Source organism: Gavia stellata, chromosome 3 (genome assembly GCF_030936135.1).
Source record: "Gavia stellata isolate bGavSte3 chromosome 3, bGavSte3.hap2, whole genome shotgun sequence".
Classification (NCBI taxonomy): domain Eukaryota; kingdom Metazoa; phylum Chordata; class Aves; order Gaviiformes; family Gaviidae; genus Gavia; species Gavia stellata.
Window position 1 is genome coordinate 65,879,486 of NC_082596.1, and position 19,013 is coordinate 65,898,498.

At 38.4% G+C, this 19,013-nt stretch overlaps 1 protein-coding gene across 1 annotated transcript in view; it reads left to right on the forward strand.

Moving 5' to 3' along the window:
• The window catches only part of ZNF236 (zinc finger protein 236), a 73,877-nt gene extending 60,088 nt beyond the window's left edge, over window positions 1-13,789 (forward strand). Inside the window, exons 29-32 of the mRNA XM_059836164.1 lie at window positions 1,790-1,987; window positions 9,788-9,917; window positions 12,970-13,146; window positions 13,576-13,789. Coding sequence (XP_059692147.1) covers window positions 1,790-1,987; window positions 9,788-9,917; window positions 12,970-13,146; window positions 13,576-13,703 — 633 coding nt within the window. The 3' untranslated portion in view covers window positions 13,704-13,789. The remainder of the gene's footprint in view (window positions 1-1,789; window positions 1,988-9,787; window positions 9,918-12,969; window positions 13,147-13,575) is intronic.
• The last annotated feature ends 5,224 nt before the right edge of the window (window positions 13,790-19,013 follow it).

Here is a 19,013-nt window from a genome sequence, read left to right on the forward strand (position 1 = left end):
AGTGTTGCCAGCTGGTCAAGAGGGTTGATCCTTTCATCTTCTCAGTACCAGTGAGAACACATCATCTGGAATGCTGTGTCCAGTCCTGGGACCGCCAGTACAAGAGAGACATGGATATACAGGAGTGCAGTGGGAGGGTTACAAAGATGTTTAAAGGGTTGGAGCATCCAACATGGGAGAGGCTGAGAGAGCTGGGACTTCTCAGCTTAAAAGAGAGCAGGCTCTGGTTGGGGGACGGTTCTTATCAATGTGCATAAATACCTGATGGGATGGAGTAAAGCAGACAGAGCCAGGCTCTTCTTAGTGATACAGTGAAAGGACAAGAGGCAATGGGCACAAATTAAAATACTTCCGTATGAGCACAAAGAAACCCTGTTTCACTGTGAGGGTGGTTGAACCCTGGAAGTGGTTGTCCAGAGAAGTAGAGTCTTCATCCTTGGTGATATTCAGAACATGTCTGGGCATGACCCTGAGTGTGCTCTAGGGACGTTGGACTAGGTGATCTCAAACCATTCCTTCCAACTTGAACTGTTCTATGTTTGAATAACATCTTGTGCGTATGATTTTTACATTTCCATATGCTTATGAATGTGAGTTCTTAACAATGTTAGTGTTCAAATACTCTGTGAAGGTGGATGTTTTAAAATTTAACATGAACATATTTTCTTACTCTTCTGAGTTTAAACTAGATTTTGTGTCCTTCAATACATGCTTTCATAAATCAGGGTGCCATTTCATAAGGCTTATTATAATGTCACTTGTAAAATGTGACTGCGTCTAAGTAGCACTACTGTAATAACAGTCCAAATGTAACACTAATGTAAACTAGTTTTCTGTCATTCCCTCTAATGTCATGTGTTTTATTTGATCATGGTGACTGTGTTGATTGACCTTTCAACATTTCACCCTTTTCCTGAGAGGTTCCAGCTAGTTGGAAACACACACATGCATGTGCATGCACAGGCACACAAGGGTTTTTTGTAATTTCTTTGAATATGTTTTATATTGCATCTTTACTTCCTAGTGTGGATAATATTCTATGTTCTGTATCTTTTCAAGTTTCGTTCATCCTGAGTAATTCATTTAGAGTACTGCTTTCTTTTCTTCATCTTCGTTTGTTTCTTTCTATAAGTTACTGTATTTAAGATTCTTTTGTATCTATAAAGTTAGAGGAATTTTGTGTTATTTTATTTGAAGAAAGTGAGATTTTTCTAAACACCCCTCATTGATTAAAAGAAAACAAAAATGCAACACAAACCTATCCAGATTCTGTCAACTTTTCATTGTGTTTCAGTACTTCTGGAACTTTGTGTTTGAAGCTCAGAGCTTTACTTCCTTATGAAAATAGAGTCCCCAATGAAGAAATTAAACAAATAGAAAATATTCTTTTCCTCTGTAAAATCAGAGCTACTTTATTTCTTGTCTGAAAGGTTTTTGGCTTTGAATTTTGTTTGGTGAGAAATGTGAGAATCATCTGAGATGCTCAGGAATATAAAACTGAATGTAGGAAAATATTTGTACAAACACATTATATTTATAATGTGTAAACGAGTTTGATCATAGCTGTTATAATCTTTATGTTTTCTTAAAATACATACACGTGTCATTCTTAAGAGCAATGAAATACAAGTTTATATTTGCATACAACTTATTTATTTCCTTTGTGTTGGTAAGTTGCTTGCAAGTACTCTCCAAAAATTGGTCATGTTGAGGTAGATTTTGAAGAATAAACCACTGTTGTGGATGTGCCTATGAAATTATTTGACAGTGTTTTTGTAAATTGTTATAGGTGACAGAGGTTTCTTCTAATGTGACTAAAAGCAGTCAAGCAGAAAAAGAAGGTCGCGTGCACCAGTGTTTTGAGTGTAGTCAAACCTTTTCTTCAGCTACCATGTTGATGCACCATAGTAAAGAGGTTCATGGCAAGGAAAGAATACATGTTTGCCATGTCTGCAATAAAGCCTTTAAACGGGCAACACATCTCAAGGTATTTGGTAATAACAGTTGATTGTTCTATTAACTTACTCTTTTGGTTTGGACTTTTCGCAGTATTAACGAAAGGTACCTATTATCCCTTTACCTTTCCTTTCCTTTTACAGTGTGAGGTGTGTGCATCTGAGAGAGGGAGTCTAAGTGATAATGTGTACACAGATAGAGAACTCTTTTCTGAAGCATGGAGAGGATTTTAATGCATATATTGACTACAGAATGAAAAATGTGAACACCTGTCATGCAAATAATAGTGCCAGAAAAAGATTTCACTTATTTGCTTCAGTATGTTATCACTGCTAATCCTGATTTCCAGATAAGCTTGGAATCGTAGGAAGCTATCTGCTTTGCACTCTATCATTTGATTTTCATATGCTCTGTCTTGTGAGTACAAGTGACATGTGCAGAAGAAGTATTTGGTTTAAAATATCCTTACATTATTCCTGTTGTCTATTGGTATTTTCTATGTAGTTTTCTCTAGATTATGAATGACCTGATACTTCCAAGTCTTTTCAAAAAAAATTGGTGGTGTGTTTGAGTTTTTGATTAGATTATAGAATGTTGCTGTTAGGAATAATGGGCTGTACTAGACAAGTGGTATGTCCAGGCCAGTATCCTGTCTCTTTGAGATACTAAAAGGCAGTGATTTGAAGAATTGCTTTACGAAAAGAGCAAACATATGCTATAACTTCCCAGAATTTTGCCAGCTTCCCACAATTTCTAGCAGGAAATTTCTGGAGCCAGAGGCAATGTCTTTATATTAAGTAGCTCTTAGGAGAGCTTTTCAATAGATTTCCTTTCACTTTGTATCATGTTCTTAGGAAATATACCTTGTTTGTGAAGTTCACCCCCTTGGGGTGATCGTGTGTGTCAACCAGACTATTGGTCCTTGGGAAACTGTCACGAAATGTGGTGGTGTGAAACTATTAACCTCTGGGTTAGGAGAAATTTTCCAGGAAAAAAAACCAACCCAGTATTGATACTTGTTTTCCTTAAGTAATGATAACAAAACCCCAAATACCAGTCTCTCTTCAATTTGTTTTCTCAGAACTGGCTGGTGTTACATTTTTTTCATAATTAACCTTGACTTGTATTATTTAGCGGGCCCGGGTTAAAGATATGATGAGGAAGCTTCCTACGCTGGTTACGGCCCTCAGATTATTATCCATTGTTGCTTTTTCATGTAGGCAGCGCTGAAGTTGCAACTAGAAGGCTGAGGGCAATCAAAAGAGACTTCAGGGCCTTGGGACAACTGGTTAAGGGATGAGGAGCACAAGTACTGTTCTCCTCTATCCTTCCTGTTGCAGGGAAGAAACAGGAAGACCCAGCAGATCAGTAACTGTCTCCGAGACTGGTGTCACCAGCAAAATTTTGGGGTTTTGATCATAGGTCTGTCTATGTGACACCAGGCCTGCTAGTGACAGATGAGAGGTACCCCTGTCTCAAAAGGGGGAGAAGGCTCTTTGTGCAGGCATTAGCAGGGCTCGTTGAAGGAACTTTAAACTAGATTTGAAGGGGGAAGGGCTAAAACCAGGCTTGCTAGAGATAAGCCTGAGGGCGGCATGCCAATGTTTGAGGGATGGTGTGCTAGCGAAGTCCTTCAGTCTGCTCCACGATGTGCTGAGTACACTGGAAGACATTTGAAATTTTGCTATACTAATGTGCACAAGCACCCTAGCCATCTCAGTGGAGGTAGGGGGTGGAGATCCACACAGCAGCAAAGTCACAAGGGTTGTTGATGTGTTAGAAACCACAGAAGTGCCTCAGAACAGTCACATAGGAATTAGGGGCTTCTCCCGCAAAAAAGGTGGTAGGATCAATAGCCCAACTGAAGTGCATCTACACCAATGCATGCAGCATGGGCAACAAACAGGAGGAGTTGGAAGCCATTGTGCAGCTGGAAAACTATGATATAGTTGGGAAACATGGTGGGATGACTTGCACAGCTGGCGTGCTGCAATGGGTGGCTATAAACTCTTCAGAATGGATAGGCAAGGAAGGAGAGGCAGTGGGGTAGCCCTGTATGTTAGGGAGTGTTTTGACTGTCTGGAGCTTGATGATGGTGATGAAAGGGTCAAGTGTTTATGGGTAAGAATCAGGGGGAAGGCCAACAAGGCAGACATGGTGGGAGTCTGTTACAGACCGCCCAACCGGGAAGAAGAGACAGGTGAAATATTCCATAAGCAGATGGGAGAAGTCTCACAATCACTAGCCCTTGTTTTCATGGGGGACTTTAACTTACCAGATGTCTGCTGGAAATACAGTGCAGCAGAGGCGAAACAGTCCAGGGGTTCCTGGAGTGTGTGGAAGATAACTTCGTGACACAGCTGGTGAGTGATCCAACTAGGGAAGGTGCCCCACTGGACTTGTTGTTTGTGAACAGAGAAGGACCTGTGGGTGATGTGATGGTTGGAGGCCATCTTGGGCAAAGCGATCATGAAATGACAGAGTTTTTGATTCTTGGAGAATTAAGGAGCGGGGTCAGCAGAACTGCTACCTTGGACTTCCGGAGGGTTGACTTTGGCCTGTTTAGGAGCCTGGTGGACAGAGTCCCTTGGGAGGCAGTCCTGAAGGGCAAAAGACTCCAGGAAGGCTGGACATTCTTCAAGAAGGAAATCTTAAAGGCACAGGAGCAGGCCGTCCCCATGTGCCAAAAGATGAGCTGGCAGGGAAGATGACCAGCCTGGCTGAATAGAGAGCTTTGGCTGGAACTCAGGAAAAAAAGGAGAGTTTATCACATTCGGAAGAAGGGGCAGGCAACTCAGGAGGACTACAAGGATGTTGTGAGGTTACGCAGGGAGAAAATTAGAAGGGCCACAGCCCAACTAGAACTTAACCTGGCTACTGCCATAAAAGACAATTAACAAATGTTTCTGTAAATACATTAGCAACAAAAGAAGGGCTAAGGAGAATCTCCATCCTTTATTGGATGCGAGGGGAAACGTGAGTGACAAAGGATGAGGGAAAGGCTGAGGTACTTAACGCCTTCTTTGCCTCAGTCTTTAACAGTAAGACCAGTTGTTCTCCAGGTACCCAGCCCCCTGAGCTGGAAGACAGGGACAGGGAGCAGAATGAAGACCCATAATCCAAGGGGAAATGGTTAGTGACCTGCTACACCACTTAGACACCCACAAGTCTGTGGGACCAGATGGGATCCACCCAAGGGTACTGAGGGAGCTGGTGGAAATGCTCACCAGGCCACTTTCAATCATTCATCAGCAGTCCTGACTAACTGCGGAGGTCCCAGCTGACTGGAGGCTTGCCAATGTGATGCCCATCTACAAGAAGGGCTGGAAGGAGGATCTGGGGAACTACAGGCCTGTCAGTCTGAACTCGGTGCTGGGGAAGGTTATGGAGCAGATCATCTTGAGTGCCATCATGTGGCATGTACAGGACAACCAGGCGATCAGGCTCAGTCAGCACGGGTTTATGACAGGCAGTTCCTGCTTGACTAACCTGATCTCCTACTGTGACAAGGTGACCTGCTTAGTGGATGAGGGAAAGGCTGTGGATGTTGCCTACCTCGACTTTAGTAAAGCCTTTGACACCATTTCCCACAGCATTCTCCTGGAGAAACTGGCTGCTCATGGCTTGGAAGGGCATATTCTTTGCTGGGTAAAAAACTGGCTGGATGGCCGGGCCCGAAGGGTTGTGGTGAATGGAGTTAAATCCAGTTGGTGGCCGGTCACAAGTGGTGTTCCCCAGGGCTCAGTATTAGGGCCAGTTCTGTTTAGTATCTATATCAATGATCTGGATGATGAGTTTGAGTGCACCCTCAGTAAGTATGCAGACAACACCAAGTTGGGCGGGAGTGTTGATCTGCTCGAGGGTAGGAAGGGTCTGCAGAGGGATCTGGACAGGCTGTATCTATGGGCCGAGGCCAACTGTATGAGGTTCAACAAGGCCAAGTGCTGGGTCCTGCACTTCAGTCACAACAACCCCATGCAACACTACAGGCTTGGGGACGAGTGGCTAGAAGGCTGCCCAGTGGAAAAGAACGTAGGGGTATTGGTCAACAGCCGGCTGAATATGAGCCAGCAGTGTGCCCAGGTGGCCAAGAAGGCCAATGGCATCCTGGCCTGTATCAGAAACAGTGTGGCCAGCAGGACTAGGGAGGTGATTGTGCCCCTGTAATTGGTGCTGGTGAGGCTGCACCTCGAATCCTGTGTTCAGTTTTGGGCCCCTCACTACAAGAAGGACATTGAGGTGCTGGAGCATGTTCAAAGAAGAGCAGCGAAGCTGGTGAGGGGTCTGGAGCACAAGCCTTATTAGGAGCAGCTGAGGGAACTGGGGTTGTCTGGAGAAGAGGAGGCTCAGAGGAGAGACCTTACCGCACTCTACAACTACCTGAAAGGTTGTAGCGAGGTGGGTGTCGGTCTCTTTTCCCAAGTGACAAGTGATAGGACAAGAGGAAATGGACTCAAGTTGTGCCAGGGGAGGTTTAGATTGGATATTAGGAAAAATTTCTTCACTGAAAGGGTTTTCAAGCATTGGAACAGGCTGCCCAGGGTTGATTCTCCATCCCTGGAGGTATTTAAAAGACGTGTAGGTGTGGTGCTTAGGGACATGGTTTAGTGGTGGACTTGGCAGTGTTAGGTTAACGGTTGGACTCGATGATCTTACAGGTCTTTTCTAACCTAAATGTTTCTATGATTCTGTTTCACTTTCTCTGCAAAAAAGAGATTGGAAAAAAAATCTGCAATTCAAGTCAGATCAGGAACAATATGGACAAAAACCTGCTGAGAGAAAAACATTTATGTTTGAAAGTTGACTTCTTGAATGGGTACTTTCTGTTGTGAAAGGCAGCCTTATTTGCTTTATTTGGGATGCTTCTTTAAACCATGACTTTATATAAGGAAACAATTCCTGCTCAGTGCAGTGGACCATTTTCAACCTTGAGATCCAAAGACATCAGCGTTTGTAAAAGATGACATTTTGTTAGCTCCTAAGAAAGGAGGGTAATGTTGCATGTATATGTAAAAATTGGAGAGTGAACCTCACCAGATGATGAGGAAGTCTCAACAGTTTCTTTTTCTCACATACACATACAGACGTACACAAACCAGCAGTCACCAGTTAAGTTTTTGGAACATTTAATCAAAAATGTGGCAGTTTGCAGTTTGATATTGTAGAAGCACTATTATTCTCTTTGACCAGCATAAAAGTTTGATCTTTATCAGTCCAACTAGTGGTTATGAAAGCTGATAAATCTTACTTCAGGAAGGTTTTCTCTGTATCCGGTACAAACCCAATCCAGGATTTCTGATAATGAAAGTCAAAGTGAATCTCCAAATCATCATTTTTCACTTTTGGTGAGGAGGAGGAGAGGATGTTTTAAACAGAAAAAGAGTTTCATTTACTACCTGGCCATTATGCCCTAAACCACATTCTTCCTCCTTTATCAGAGTCTTTTGTTCAATAAGGTGTTCCAGAACACGAGCTGTAAGCAGCCTTTAACAGGAAGTTCAGCAAAGATAAATGAAACCATGGGTTTTGGCTTAGGGTTTTGAGAAGTGATCAGTGTTCAGTGATCTCTTTCTCAAGGTCTTAATTTTGTACTGATGATATTCTGAAGATTACCAAAAATATTAAGAGCACTGCCAAACTTCAGGCTTTCCAGAAAAACCTAGTAGGAGGTAAGGGTACCAATGTTTAGACGCCAGTACTTAACTGTATTTGTTTTTTCCAAAGGCATCAGTACCAGCAATTTCACAATTATCCACAAGAAAAACTTCTTTAGGGATTGTGTACGAACAACCCCACCACACACCCCACCCCTGTTGTCAAAAATTTTCAGTCCAGCATCTTCAGTTCCCTGTCTGATGTTGGTGACTGTCCTGATTTTACAGCATCAGAGAGGAGAACCTTAAGACGTGCTCAGTGACTAAACTGTCCAATTCCATACCATTAGATAGTGGAAATAACTGCAAGGTGACTGTAGATAGTAAATAAAGCATGGACACCATTCTAAGATGAAAATAGAATGAGGTTACGATCTTAATAATAGAATAGAACAAACTTTTTATTGGCATACTTTCAGAGGTGGTTACAATTAATGTTTCAAGATAGGTAGGACATAAGAGTTGCATACCAATGCATGAGTGGGGGGGTAAAGGACCCTTTCAAAGAAGGTTTCCTATTCTTATTTTCTAATTAGATAATACTTGTTTGGGACCCCGAGATACTTCCTGTCTGAAAAATATGAGAATTACGCAAATAAACTTGTAAAGCATCAAATGAACAATCAAAAATACTAAGTATGTCTATAAAGAAGTGCTTTCACTTCAAAGCATTGTATTTCCATGAACTATTTTCAAAAGTATGTATTTTACAGGAAGAGTATAAGGGATTGGCAGATCAGTGGAACAGAATTGCATCACAAACTATTTCTTCAGAGAAAGATGACAGAGAAAGTTTTACGGTGGCTATCTGGATGCTCTCCTGTTTGCTTTCAAATAGAAAATGGGGCTTGGGGGTTGTCAGAGTTTTGGGGTGTTTTTGTTTTGGGTTAGGTATTTTTGTGGCGGACAGAAAGAAGCAGCCAGTTTCAGATAATTTTTTGGAGTAGGTCATAACGTGCTTCCACTGTTTCAGTGCTTCAGGAGGTAATGAACAAAAGCTGTGTTTTATGAATCTCCTGTGATTTTCTGAGAAGACCTTTTATTATTTGCCTATAATACTATATTATTATAATTACTATGATAATAATATTCTTCCCTGTAACTGTCTTGCTGATTTTCCAGTGAAAACAAATTGTGCAGACACAATTTGCTTCAGTTCATGGAGTGAGAAATAGGACTTCATAAACATCAGGAAGGCTTACTGTTTAGGTGTAGTAAAGACTAATAGTCTAGTCTTTAATGAATAGACTAGAAAAGAATATCCACACAGATTTTAAAAAGTGGACAAGTACTCACAGTACTGTTTCACATACAGTTCTTGATTAGATTTTTAAATTAAATATGTTTGTATTTGCTTTCTTTTTTAATCTGAATTGGATCTTGGTATTAATAAAGATATTTAAATGAAAAAGTTAACAGATAACATAAGATACTCCTTTAAATTTGCAAAACTTCTGGGCCCAGCATCAGTGAATTAAGAACACTGAAGTTAGAACTGTTGTTAATGCTTCTTCATAAAGATAGATAAAAAATGTCATACCCTCATTCTGCTTTCTCACCTGTAAGGACCTTAATGATTTTTATTTTTTTTATCAATTTAACAGTTTATTGCGAAGTGGTTCTGTTTGCACATTGACATTGTGCGGCTGTGTGTGTCTATGTTGCGATAGTCCCCTCTTTGAAGCCTGTACAGTTTTACAGTGACACTTATTCAGGTTCTGAGCAGGAATACCTATGTATTGGGCAAGGCAGGGGGAGATGGATACTGTAGAGGGGAGGGAAAAAAAAATCCAATATTAACTTAAAATGCACAGTTGTCCAAAATCCATGTCAGTAAGTGAACAAAGCATTTCAAGAGCTCTGTTTTTTTATTTTATTTTGTTTCAGATAATCAGTGAAGGCGCTAATGTATGCATTGCTTTTTTTGCATACGGTTATTGACAGGTTTTCAGGAATGTAAAGATACTGATGCATCAGCCTTACAGAGAGTTGATATACAAAAAACAATCTCTCATTTAAAAGAAGACAAAAAAACGTAGGCTTCCATCTTCTTCCAGCTTGTCTGCTGAATGACTAAGATCCTCTGCTTTTGTCTTTGAAGTGTGAATATATTTCTGCATTAAATACTGAAGTTTTTTTAAATGGTCTGAAATATACTTTTTTCTATACCGGCTTAGGAACACATGCAAACCCATCAGGCTGGACCTTCACTGAGTTCCCAGAAGCCTAGAGTGTTTAAGTGTGATACTTGTGAAAAAGCTTTCGCTAAGCCAAGTCAGCTGGAGAGGCATAGTCGCATTCACACAGGTAACACCAGAAATTGTTTTTATCTCGCAAGATTTTCTCATGGATATATCGATTTTATATTTGGAGTCCTTGCTCATGGTTTCAGGTAACTGCATTTAAATATCAACTTAAACTTAAAAAAAAAAAAGTAGATTTCTAATCCAAAGAGTTTAGAAATTAAAATGAGGAACAGCAGACCTGAAATCTCAGAAACTCTGTTTTGTTTAAAGCCAGAACATCATGCTTAGTGGTGTGGCTAAGCTCTGTATTTTGGGACTGGCAGTACTGCAACAGTAATGTGAATGCATGAGCTTGTATCTAAAAGTTTGTCAGTCTTTGAAACAGATTAATAAAAGCATATTTTAAAACATTGTTTAAAGTGGTGTAAAGACTCTGGATATGATCATCTTCAAGCATATAGGAGAATGTGGAAATGAGCGGGTGTGCTCAGTGACGTTAAATAAGGGACAGTCCTGACTGCTGTATGCAATGCTTCATTGTCATTGAACTACTTACTCAGTTCATCTGTTTCTAATGCCAGTGCTTTTAATTTGTTGTGTTCTTTTCTGCTTAATTATTTTCTTCAACTGTTACTCTATAAAAAGACTATACTGACTTCTCCTAGGGAGCACACATTTTCTGTGATGAAAGTGCTTTTCAGGTTGCAGCTTCTGCCCTGCTACAAGTTGAAAGCTGTACATAGGATAGCCCAGCTGCCTTCCCCTTCACCTTCTGTATCTTAAGAACAGCGTATTGTGTGGTAGGATAGACTTTAATATTAGTGGGCTGGGTCATCCACTTTCAGCAAAACTTAACTTCTGGTATGTAAGCAATAACTCTTGATAAGGCTAATGGGTATTTGCAGCTGTTTTGTCAGCTAGCAGCATTCATTGCTAATCACTTGCTGCTAGTTGCAATTACTGTACTATGGATATGTATAAGCATGTTTTATAAGAGGTATTCATAGCAACTGGTTGAAGGTGGTTTTTCAGCTGAGTATGGGAGGAAACTTATCTGATCTACTAGAGCTGGTTTTATGTGTTAGGGATCTCTGCTGACCCTGTGTATTCTCATCTAATGGATTGGCTGCTTATGCTTCTCTTCCCTCCACCCCCTGCCCCAAGAGAGGTCTTGACTGCTCTTCCTGAGAGAAAACTGAAGAAAGGGAGCAGAGCTGCTTTGTGGTTACTGAGGTAGAAAGGAACATTCCGGTCATATTCGGGGCAGGAAAAGAGAGGCAGGAGTTACAATCCAAGGAGGTTAAAAGTCTTTAGAACTCCCCAATAACTTGCTTTCTGCATAACTGACTTAAATAATACCGACTTTAAAAAATTTTCTAGTTAAGAGTTTCACAAAATAATCTGAAAGCAGTAAAGAAGGCCAGTTTCCCTTTTCCCTGCTTTGATTCATGCTGCGCATTGTAATAGACACAGAGCACTTAGGAAGGCTGGGGACAGAGCAGAGTACCTTTATGCATCTGTTTCTCATAAATCTGCACCATCACAGGAAAAATTATTTCTATTTTGGAATGACTTGTAATTTACTCAGGAAATCCTCAGATATTTTGGGGTTTCTTATACTTGGGTGCTCATGTGCTAGGAATACCCACAAACTGTAGCAATCCTTGCTAAATTCATTTTTATATTACTGTTGTCTGACACGGTTGAAACAGCAAGTCAATCCCCATGATAGTTATTTTTTCAGAAGAGTGTGTTCTTTTAAAAATCCCTTAAGACCAAAAGAGGGAAAATGTGCTGCACACGGTGCTCTGACATAAACTATGATAGGAAAGGCTAATGTAAGTCTAAACTGATTTGCTTTCCTAAAGGTATGATCCGTGTCTGTGAGGAAGTGTTTGTGATTTCTATCTTGATTAAACGTTTTTAATGATTTCTAATAAGCAATACCTGCGGAATCAGTGGCCACAAGGAGAGCACATTATTTCTCTAAATAGCTCTGAATATTTTGTACATTCAGATTTATCAGTGAAGATCAGTTTGGGGAAATGTTGCCAAAATTAGAGGGAAGCAGATGCTTCCAGTTCTACCAAAAAGCCATGTGGTAATCCATTACACAACACCAAAAAGGCTGTTCATCTTAACAGAATAGAAAACCTGGAGTGAAAAGTGTCTGAGGAAACCTAGATTTCACTTCAAACTAGTGAAATCCCATTAACAAAAATAGAAAGAGCACTTCTGTGCTTTAAAGGACCTTTTATTGATTGTCTGAGAAGTTGGATTTAGCATGGAAGCTACAATGCATGTGGGGGACACTAAGATACAGGTAATGAAGGAAGAGAGAAATGGGTCCTTTGCGGAAAATTGTGGGAAAGCATTTATACTCCTGCTTGTGCTTTATTGTGCTAACTAATAACAAAGTGTATATGTAAGTACAGAAAGTGCTTTCAGAAGTCCTTAATGACATACAGCAATGTGTCTTGTGTGGATGTCAGAAGTTGTGGTGTTGAGTGTTGAAGCAAAGGTCTGGTTTTGAAAAGTAGGTATTTTAAAAATTTTAAATATTTTTACAATTAATATGTTCTTGAGTTTATATTTAGAAATTAGTAGTATTCTGGCAGATTCGGAACAATATGCCTGCTTTGGTAAGATACAGGAATCGCTAGTAGCTATTGGCATAGGAGGCCACAGGTCCCATGTAGAATTACCAAAACTTGTTTTTTAAAACAAATTTGACTTTTTAGTTTCTTACAGACATCAGTTTTGTTAATTCTAGAATATTGCTTTATTTACATTATTCTAAGTGATGTAAAAAGGTGATGGTTCCCTTGAGTACAGAGAAGTCAAACTGGTAAACTGATTTTTTGTACCTCTATTAAATAATTTACTCAGATAATAAATTGGATAGGAAAGATAACAATATCAGTGGTTTTGAACCTTAGGTAAATATTCTGACATGTAATTTGGGATTAATTTGGCACTGTTTTGAGAAAGTCTCAAGGAAAAAGCTCATGTCTACTTAATTTCTAGGTCATCTTGATGATTTTTACTGAATTCTGAACTGTATTTTTATGTTGAAATGAGAAATTATTAAATACGTTTTTCCCTTTTATAAGGGGAACGGCCATTTCAGTGTACACTATGTGAAAAGGCTTTTAACCAGAAGAGCGCTCTTCAAGTCCACATGAAAAAGCACACAGGAGAGAGGCCTTATAAATGTGATTACTGTGCAATGGGATTTACACAGAAAAGCAATATGAAGCTGCATATGAAACGGGCTCATGGTTACACTGGTACGTAGCATAATGTTAGTAATGGTGAGTGCAGAAAGCCATAAGCTTTACTAGGAAAGCACAAAACACTTCCCTTAAGTTATTGAGGAATTAGGCACTAATAGTCAAAGACCAGAGTTGATGAGCTAGTAGTTACACACGCAATCCAAAAAGCAGGTTGAAACAGAGATTGGTTACTGCTTGTGGTTCCTTGTTTTTTATGTGGAGCTCTGTAGTACAGAAATACAAAGTCCAAAAACAGGAAAACAATTGATTATATTAGATATTTTTAAATTTTTCAAAGAGCATCTGATGAATTTACAGAATCTGAAGTAGTTGTGTAATACCTTTCCCAGCATGATTCCTTTATTCCCAAGTGTTGTATTTGCATTTTTCTTACACTGTACATCAAATCATACTCACTCGTCTTTTTCTCTTGTACTTTGACAGGTCTTGTACAAGAGCCTGCTAGTCATCAAGAACAAGAAGGGGAAGATATTAGTCGTGCTCTGAATTTAGAAGAAGTGGTACAAGAATCTTCAAATGAATGGCAAAGTATAAGCAATGTTTTTCGATGACAACTTAAAATTTGAAAGCTAAAAATGTTTCTGGGACTGAAATATCTCGATGCAAGTTTTCAGAAAAGTAAAAGATGGATTTTACAGTTAAAGCTTCAAGCATTGAAATTAACAATAGAATAATATATTATAGTTTTTTTAATTATTTACAGAAATTACCTAAATGAATCTTTTTTTTTTTTAAGCTTGTAGAAGAGTATTGGGAAAACATCACTTAATCTGTGCTAAGTTGTCTGTGAATCAATGAACTCAGGTAATACTGTATACAGTTTCATCTTCTAATTCACAGCCAGGATATCTATTTGAAAAATAAACTGGAACTTTATATCACAATAGAATGATTCGCATTTTTAAAGGAGGTGAAGAATAACTTTGTTGGAAAACCATGAAACTGTCAGTCAGCTTTCTTTTTTACGTGTTTAAAGAAATAAGTGAGGTTGGAAACAAAATGTTACAGAGTAGATGCATGCAGTATAAAATAGTTTTGTTTTTGTTTTTTCACAAGGCACAGGAAAATGCTGTATGTGTTTTAAACTTTTTTTAGTACATTTTGAGAATGTGTTGAAAAAAATAAAATGCCAGAACATATGGCTTTTTTGAGTTAAACCCTTGAGAAGGGAGCATGTTCATTTCCATTCCAACCGCAGAGTTGTTAGGTTTTACATTAAAAGTCTGAGGTTTTAAACTCAGCAATAATTATTTAAAGAGAATCCAAACTAGAAGAGGTTCCAGTGAAAGCCTCTTCTTTTGTTTGCTGTATTGGATCAGCAGGTACATATCTCGGTATCTGTGGAAAACACAGCCATATACTAAATCTGGGAAGTAAACGTACAATTTTGTGTTAGCAGTGAGGAAGTTAGATGCACACTAGGTCACCTGTATTATACAGTATTCCCCAGTGCTGTAAACAGTTATCATTTCAAATCTGCAAATTCCTTATTATTTTCTTTGTGAATTTTGGAAATATGTTACTTTTATTTGTGGTTGTTTAAGTCATTGTTTCAGCAAAACTACCTAGGTGACTACGTAATGCTTTGAAAGGTGCCACTTGTTAAGTATATTCATAACAAAGAAACACTGGAGTAAAAACATAGTCATCTTTTAGACATTCCAAAGACAGAAGCTCTTTTCTTTTTACCTTGTTCTTTTGAATTTTATTTATATGTTACATATATATAGATATATATATGTGTGCTTGTATGTATATATATATATATTTAAAGTTATATGAGCCTCTGTGTGGCTGAGCAGTATATTTTGTAAATACTAATCCCAGTTGCAGGAAGTTCGTCTTTTTGGTTTGCCGCAAGTACTTCTAGATCAGTGGTGGATTTGTTGTACTATAATACAGAGATGGATTTTAATTTACCTTCTGAAAGATAATTGCTCTCAGATCCAAAAAGCCCTTTTCTGTAAATATTGTCTATACTTTGTCTATGATACAAACTAGTTATTTCAGATTGCTGAAGCAAGAAATCACTGTTGGTTTTGATACGGCATCTCTTAATTCCTTTGTTAACTCTTTGGCATATGTATATAAGTAATATGGTTGGTGACATGAAAATAACACTTTTGTTATGTGGAATATTTAATTCAAAAACATGTTAAATAATATTACTTTTTTCCAAATTCTGTTTTGTGTATTTTTTAAGCATTTGATTATGGATTCTAGGAAATTCTAAAACTCCGTTTACCAGAAATGCATGTCTCAATATTATATGTAAAGAATGTATGTGAAGTTCTTCCAGCAGTGCCTTTCCTTCAACGGCCTATTAGTGTTTCAGCTGTTTAAGAAAGACATTATATCTTACAGTTGCCTGAAGCCATACTGGGCCCATGGCATAGCACCCTGTTTATCTGCAATAATATAGTAAAGCGTGCTGTGTTGCATGTACCATGTATAAAACCTTTTCTCTGTTCTTTCAGGGAATACTGTATAAATGCACAGTAAAAGTTGTTGGAGTTGATTTGCTGCATAGGGGATAACACTTTCCAGAGGTTGCCAAATAGAGTTTGACAGAAGATTATTTACATCTGGTCACATCCAGATGCAAATTCATCCTTCATAATGGGAACGTGATTCCTGAACGCTTGAAGGCGTTCAGTCTGCTCTAGCTGTGATTGCTTTGCCAGTAAGTAAAAACTGGTAGTGGTTGACACTCAGTGAGCATGTGCTAAAAGCAGATCTCATGAGTAAAAAGATGCCATTTTTAAATGGTCACTTCTCAAAGTGTTACGTCTTGATTAGAGGCAATGAGTGTGTGTTGTAAGTCTTAGAAGTGTTAAATAAGCAGTGTGAATTATGGAATCACCTGACATTTTTCCTGAATTCAGTTTGCTACTCCTCCAGCACTTGGAGTCCTGTTGGTTACAGTAAATAGACTTTAAAAAAACTTTTTTTGTACCATGGCATTTGATTTGCTTCCCTGCATCCTCCTCCCCCATGAACTTCAAGAATTCACTCTTGAGTATCCTGACATAGAGAATTTCATAGCCCAGGTTCCTTGGTAAGATTGAGTCAGAGGTTTTCAAAGCAGTGTATCTGTGGATGTTCAGTACAAATACAGGCACTGTAACCAATATGCTGATATTTTCAAAAGCGATGTTGAAGTAGATGCATTTTTTTTGGAAGCGGCAAGAACTCTTGTTCTAAGGCCTGTTTGAAGAGTTACACTGTATAGTGGGTAAGTGAATAGTGCTTAGGAATGCCTCTGTTCTTTCTGGTGTGATGCAGTAGTAGGCTTACGCTAGCCTGAGGCTTTTTGGCTTGTTGCCTGCTCAAGTATTTCTTTTGGTTTATGTCCATTCCTTCAGTATAAGAAGTGACAAGCTCCTAGTACTGGTTGTCTGTTCTTATTTCAGGAAAAATCCTTTGCTTACAAGGCAAATAGCCATTTAAACTGCTGTTTTTCAGCAAAACTACTAGTGAATAACTAAAAGAATAAATTTCAGTCTAAGTTTTAATCTTTTTCAAGAGACTTGCATTGTAAAATAATGCTTTAAAGTACCATACCTTTTCTTCTGTAGGAAGTAAATCCAAAAAGCCGCTTCCAGCCTCTGAAAAAGATGACTGAGGGGAAAGCAGTGATGAAGGCAAGGAAGAACTTTTGCAAAAGTTCTGTAGTTCTACAGTGCAGTATTTTGAAAGATGTATTTCTCAATTTTTTTTAATCTTAAATATTCTTTCCCATTTTTTGAAGGCTGCTATAAAAAACAACTTGATTTTTACATACCCTGTTCAAAGAAGATATTTTGTGTTATAGTTGTTTACAAAGAGCGGGGTTTTATCGCCTGTACATAGACATTTTATGCTTTGCAACATCCCCCTGGCCTTTAGCTGCCACTTTGGAGACACTGGTCTCCCATAAATACTGTGTCATGTTGTCAACCTTATGGGCCATGCTAAGTCACCAGCAATGTCACTAGAAGTCTGTGTGTGGGCAACTGGGTCCTGGGTCCTGAAGTGTCATTTTCTGGTATCTGAACATTATTCATAAATTGGGGGGGAGGCCAAAACCAAACACCCAGAACCTTATATATACAATCGTCTCTGTTATAAAAGACAAAACTGGTCCAAGTTTCATTTCAAGTTGATTACTTTATTTCAATAATATTTTTAAAAGCTATGTTCCTATAAGAACAATACGTATTCAAATTAAATCAACTATTACGTTGCAGAGTATAAATCTGAATGAAGCTACAATAGAAAAATACACATAGCAACCAGTGTAGGTAATAGAAGATGTAATACATGTGTGTATGCTTAATAATTTTGGTGGTTTTGTTTTCTTTAGTCTCTATGTATTTTCTATCCTCTCATCTTTCATTGCTTCATATTAATGGACACCGATTTAAACCTACAATAATGGATTTAGGTGTGAAATGCAATTAACATACATATTTATAGGTAACTTTTACTGGGCACTTATTAGGAATGCAGTTTCAACCTGGGAAGCGTTAACTGTAGTCTACAATGCATAGGCTAAACTAAAAAAAAAATAAAATTAATCAGACACTTAGATGATAGCTTGAAGAAATGGTAAGTTTAAGTAATAAAACAGTGCAATTCAGAAGAGCTTTTTATTTCCCTAAGTGTGGTTGGAAATGCCATTGGCACATGTTTGTTTTATTAATTTGTGAACAATTAATATCTAAATCTAACTGCTATAATTTATTTCTATAAGGCAACTACAGTACAACAGTTAAACGTTCACAGTAGTTTACTATGAGTTTGCTTTGGTGCACTGCCTTTAATAGGCATCCAGATATTACTCAGGCAAAAGATGAGCCGACCAAATATAACACTGCTGCAATACCAAGAGAAAGATTTTAAATCCTGATGCGAGATGTGTGCAGGACTATCTGAGATACCAGTACTGAAGGGCTCTCTTTCTGAAATTAGACTTATTTGTTTATATATTTATTTACTTATTTATTGTACTGCAAAGTTAATGCTGTTGCAGCAGAGTTTCTGTGAAGCATCAGTGATATCTGGTGGTCACTGGTGCCATCATAGATGTTTCTTCTCTGGGAATATCCCTTGTTTCTTAACATTAGTCTAACCCAAATTTTAAATCCTCTTTCTCTCCCTCATCTGCTCTTAAATCTAATGGTTTGGATGCAATGAGCAATTCATGGTATGGAAAGAATTTCCTTATTACTATTGCTCTGCATCGTATTGATTCTACAACATCTGCCCCCTCCCATGCTTCACATACCTTGAACTCCCAATGTTTGGTAAACCTTTCCATGACTGCCTAATCCTGTTACGAAAATAAATTATTCTGTGAGTGAGAGAAGGAAGATTAAAACAAAACAAAACAAATCAAAAAAAGTATTTGGATAAACAGTCCTTACAACTTCTGCACATGGTGTTTTTTTTTTTTAAACAGCAGTGTCTCAAACTCATAAACAGCAGTGCTTAGCATCCAAGACATTAGCTCTTTATTTGTAATTCTGATGTTGACTAAAACAAAACCAGAAGACTTGAGCTCAGATTAGGTGCTTGGGAGAAATAATGAAGTCCAGCATACAGTTAAGGCATCCTGAAGAAGAATGAGTAAAGTCAGAGATCTTGTTACTTCACATAAAATAAGGAAAACATCTAGTAAAGCTACTTTTTGTGTTCCTTTCATTCAACTGTTGGTCAGGGATTGCCAATAGAAGCTTGTATAATCTACTGCATGCAGAACCTAATTGGCATTAAGTAATGGATTGCATCTATCTAGGTAATTGTTGCAGTTGTTATTAATTTTAAGGCAGTTACATTATGAAGCAGAGTACATGATCCTTGGATGGCATCTTAGAGCT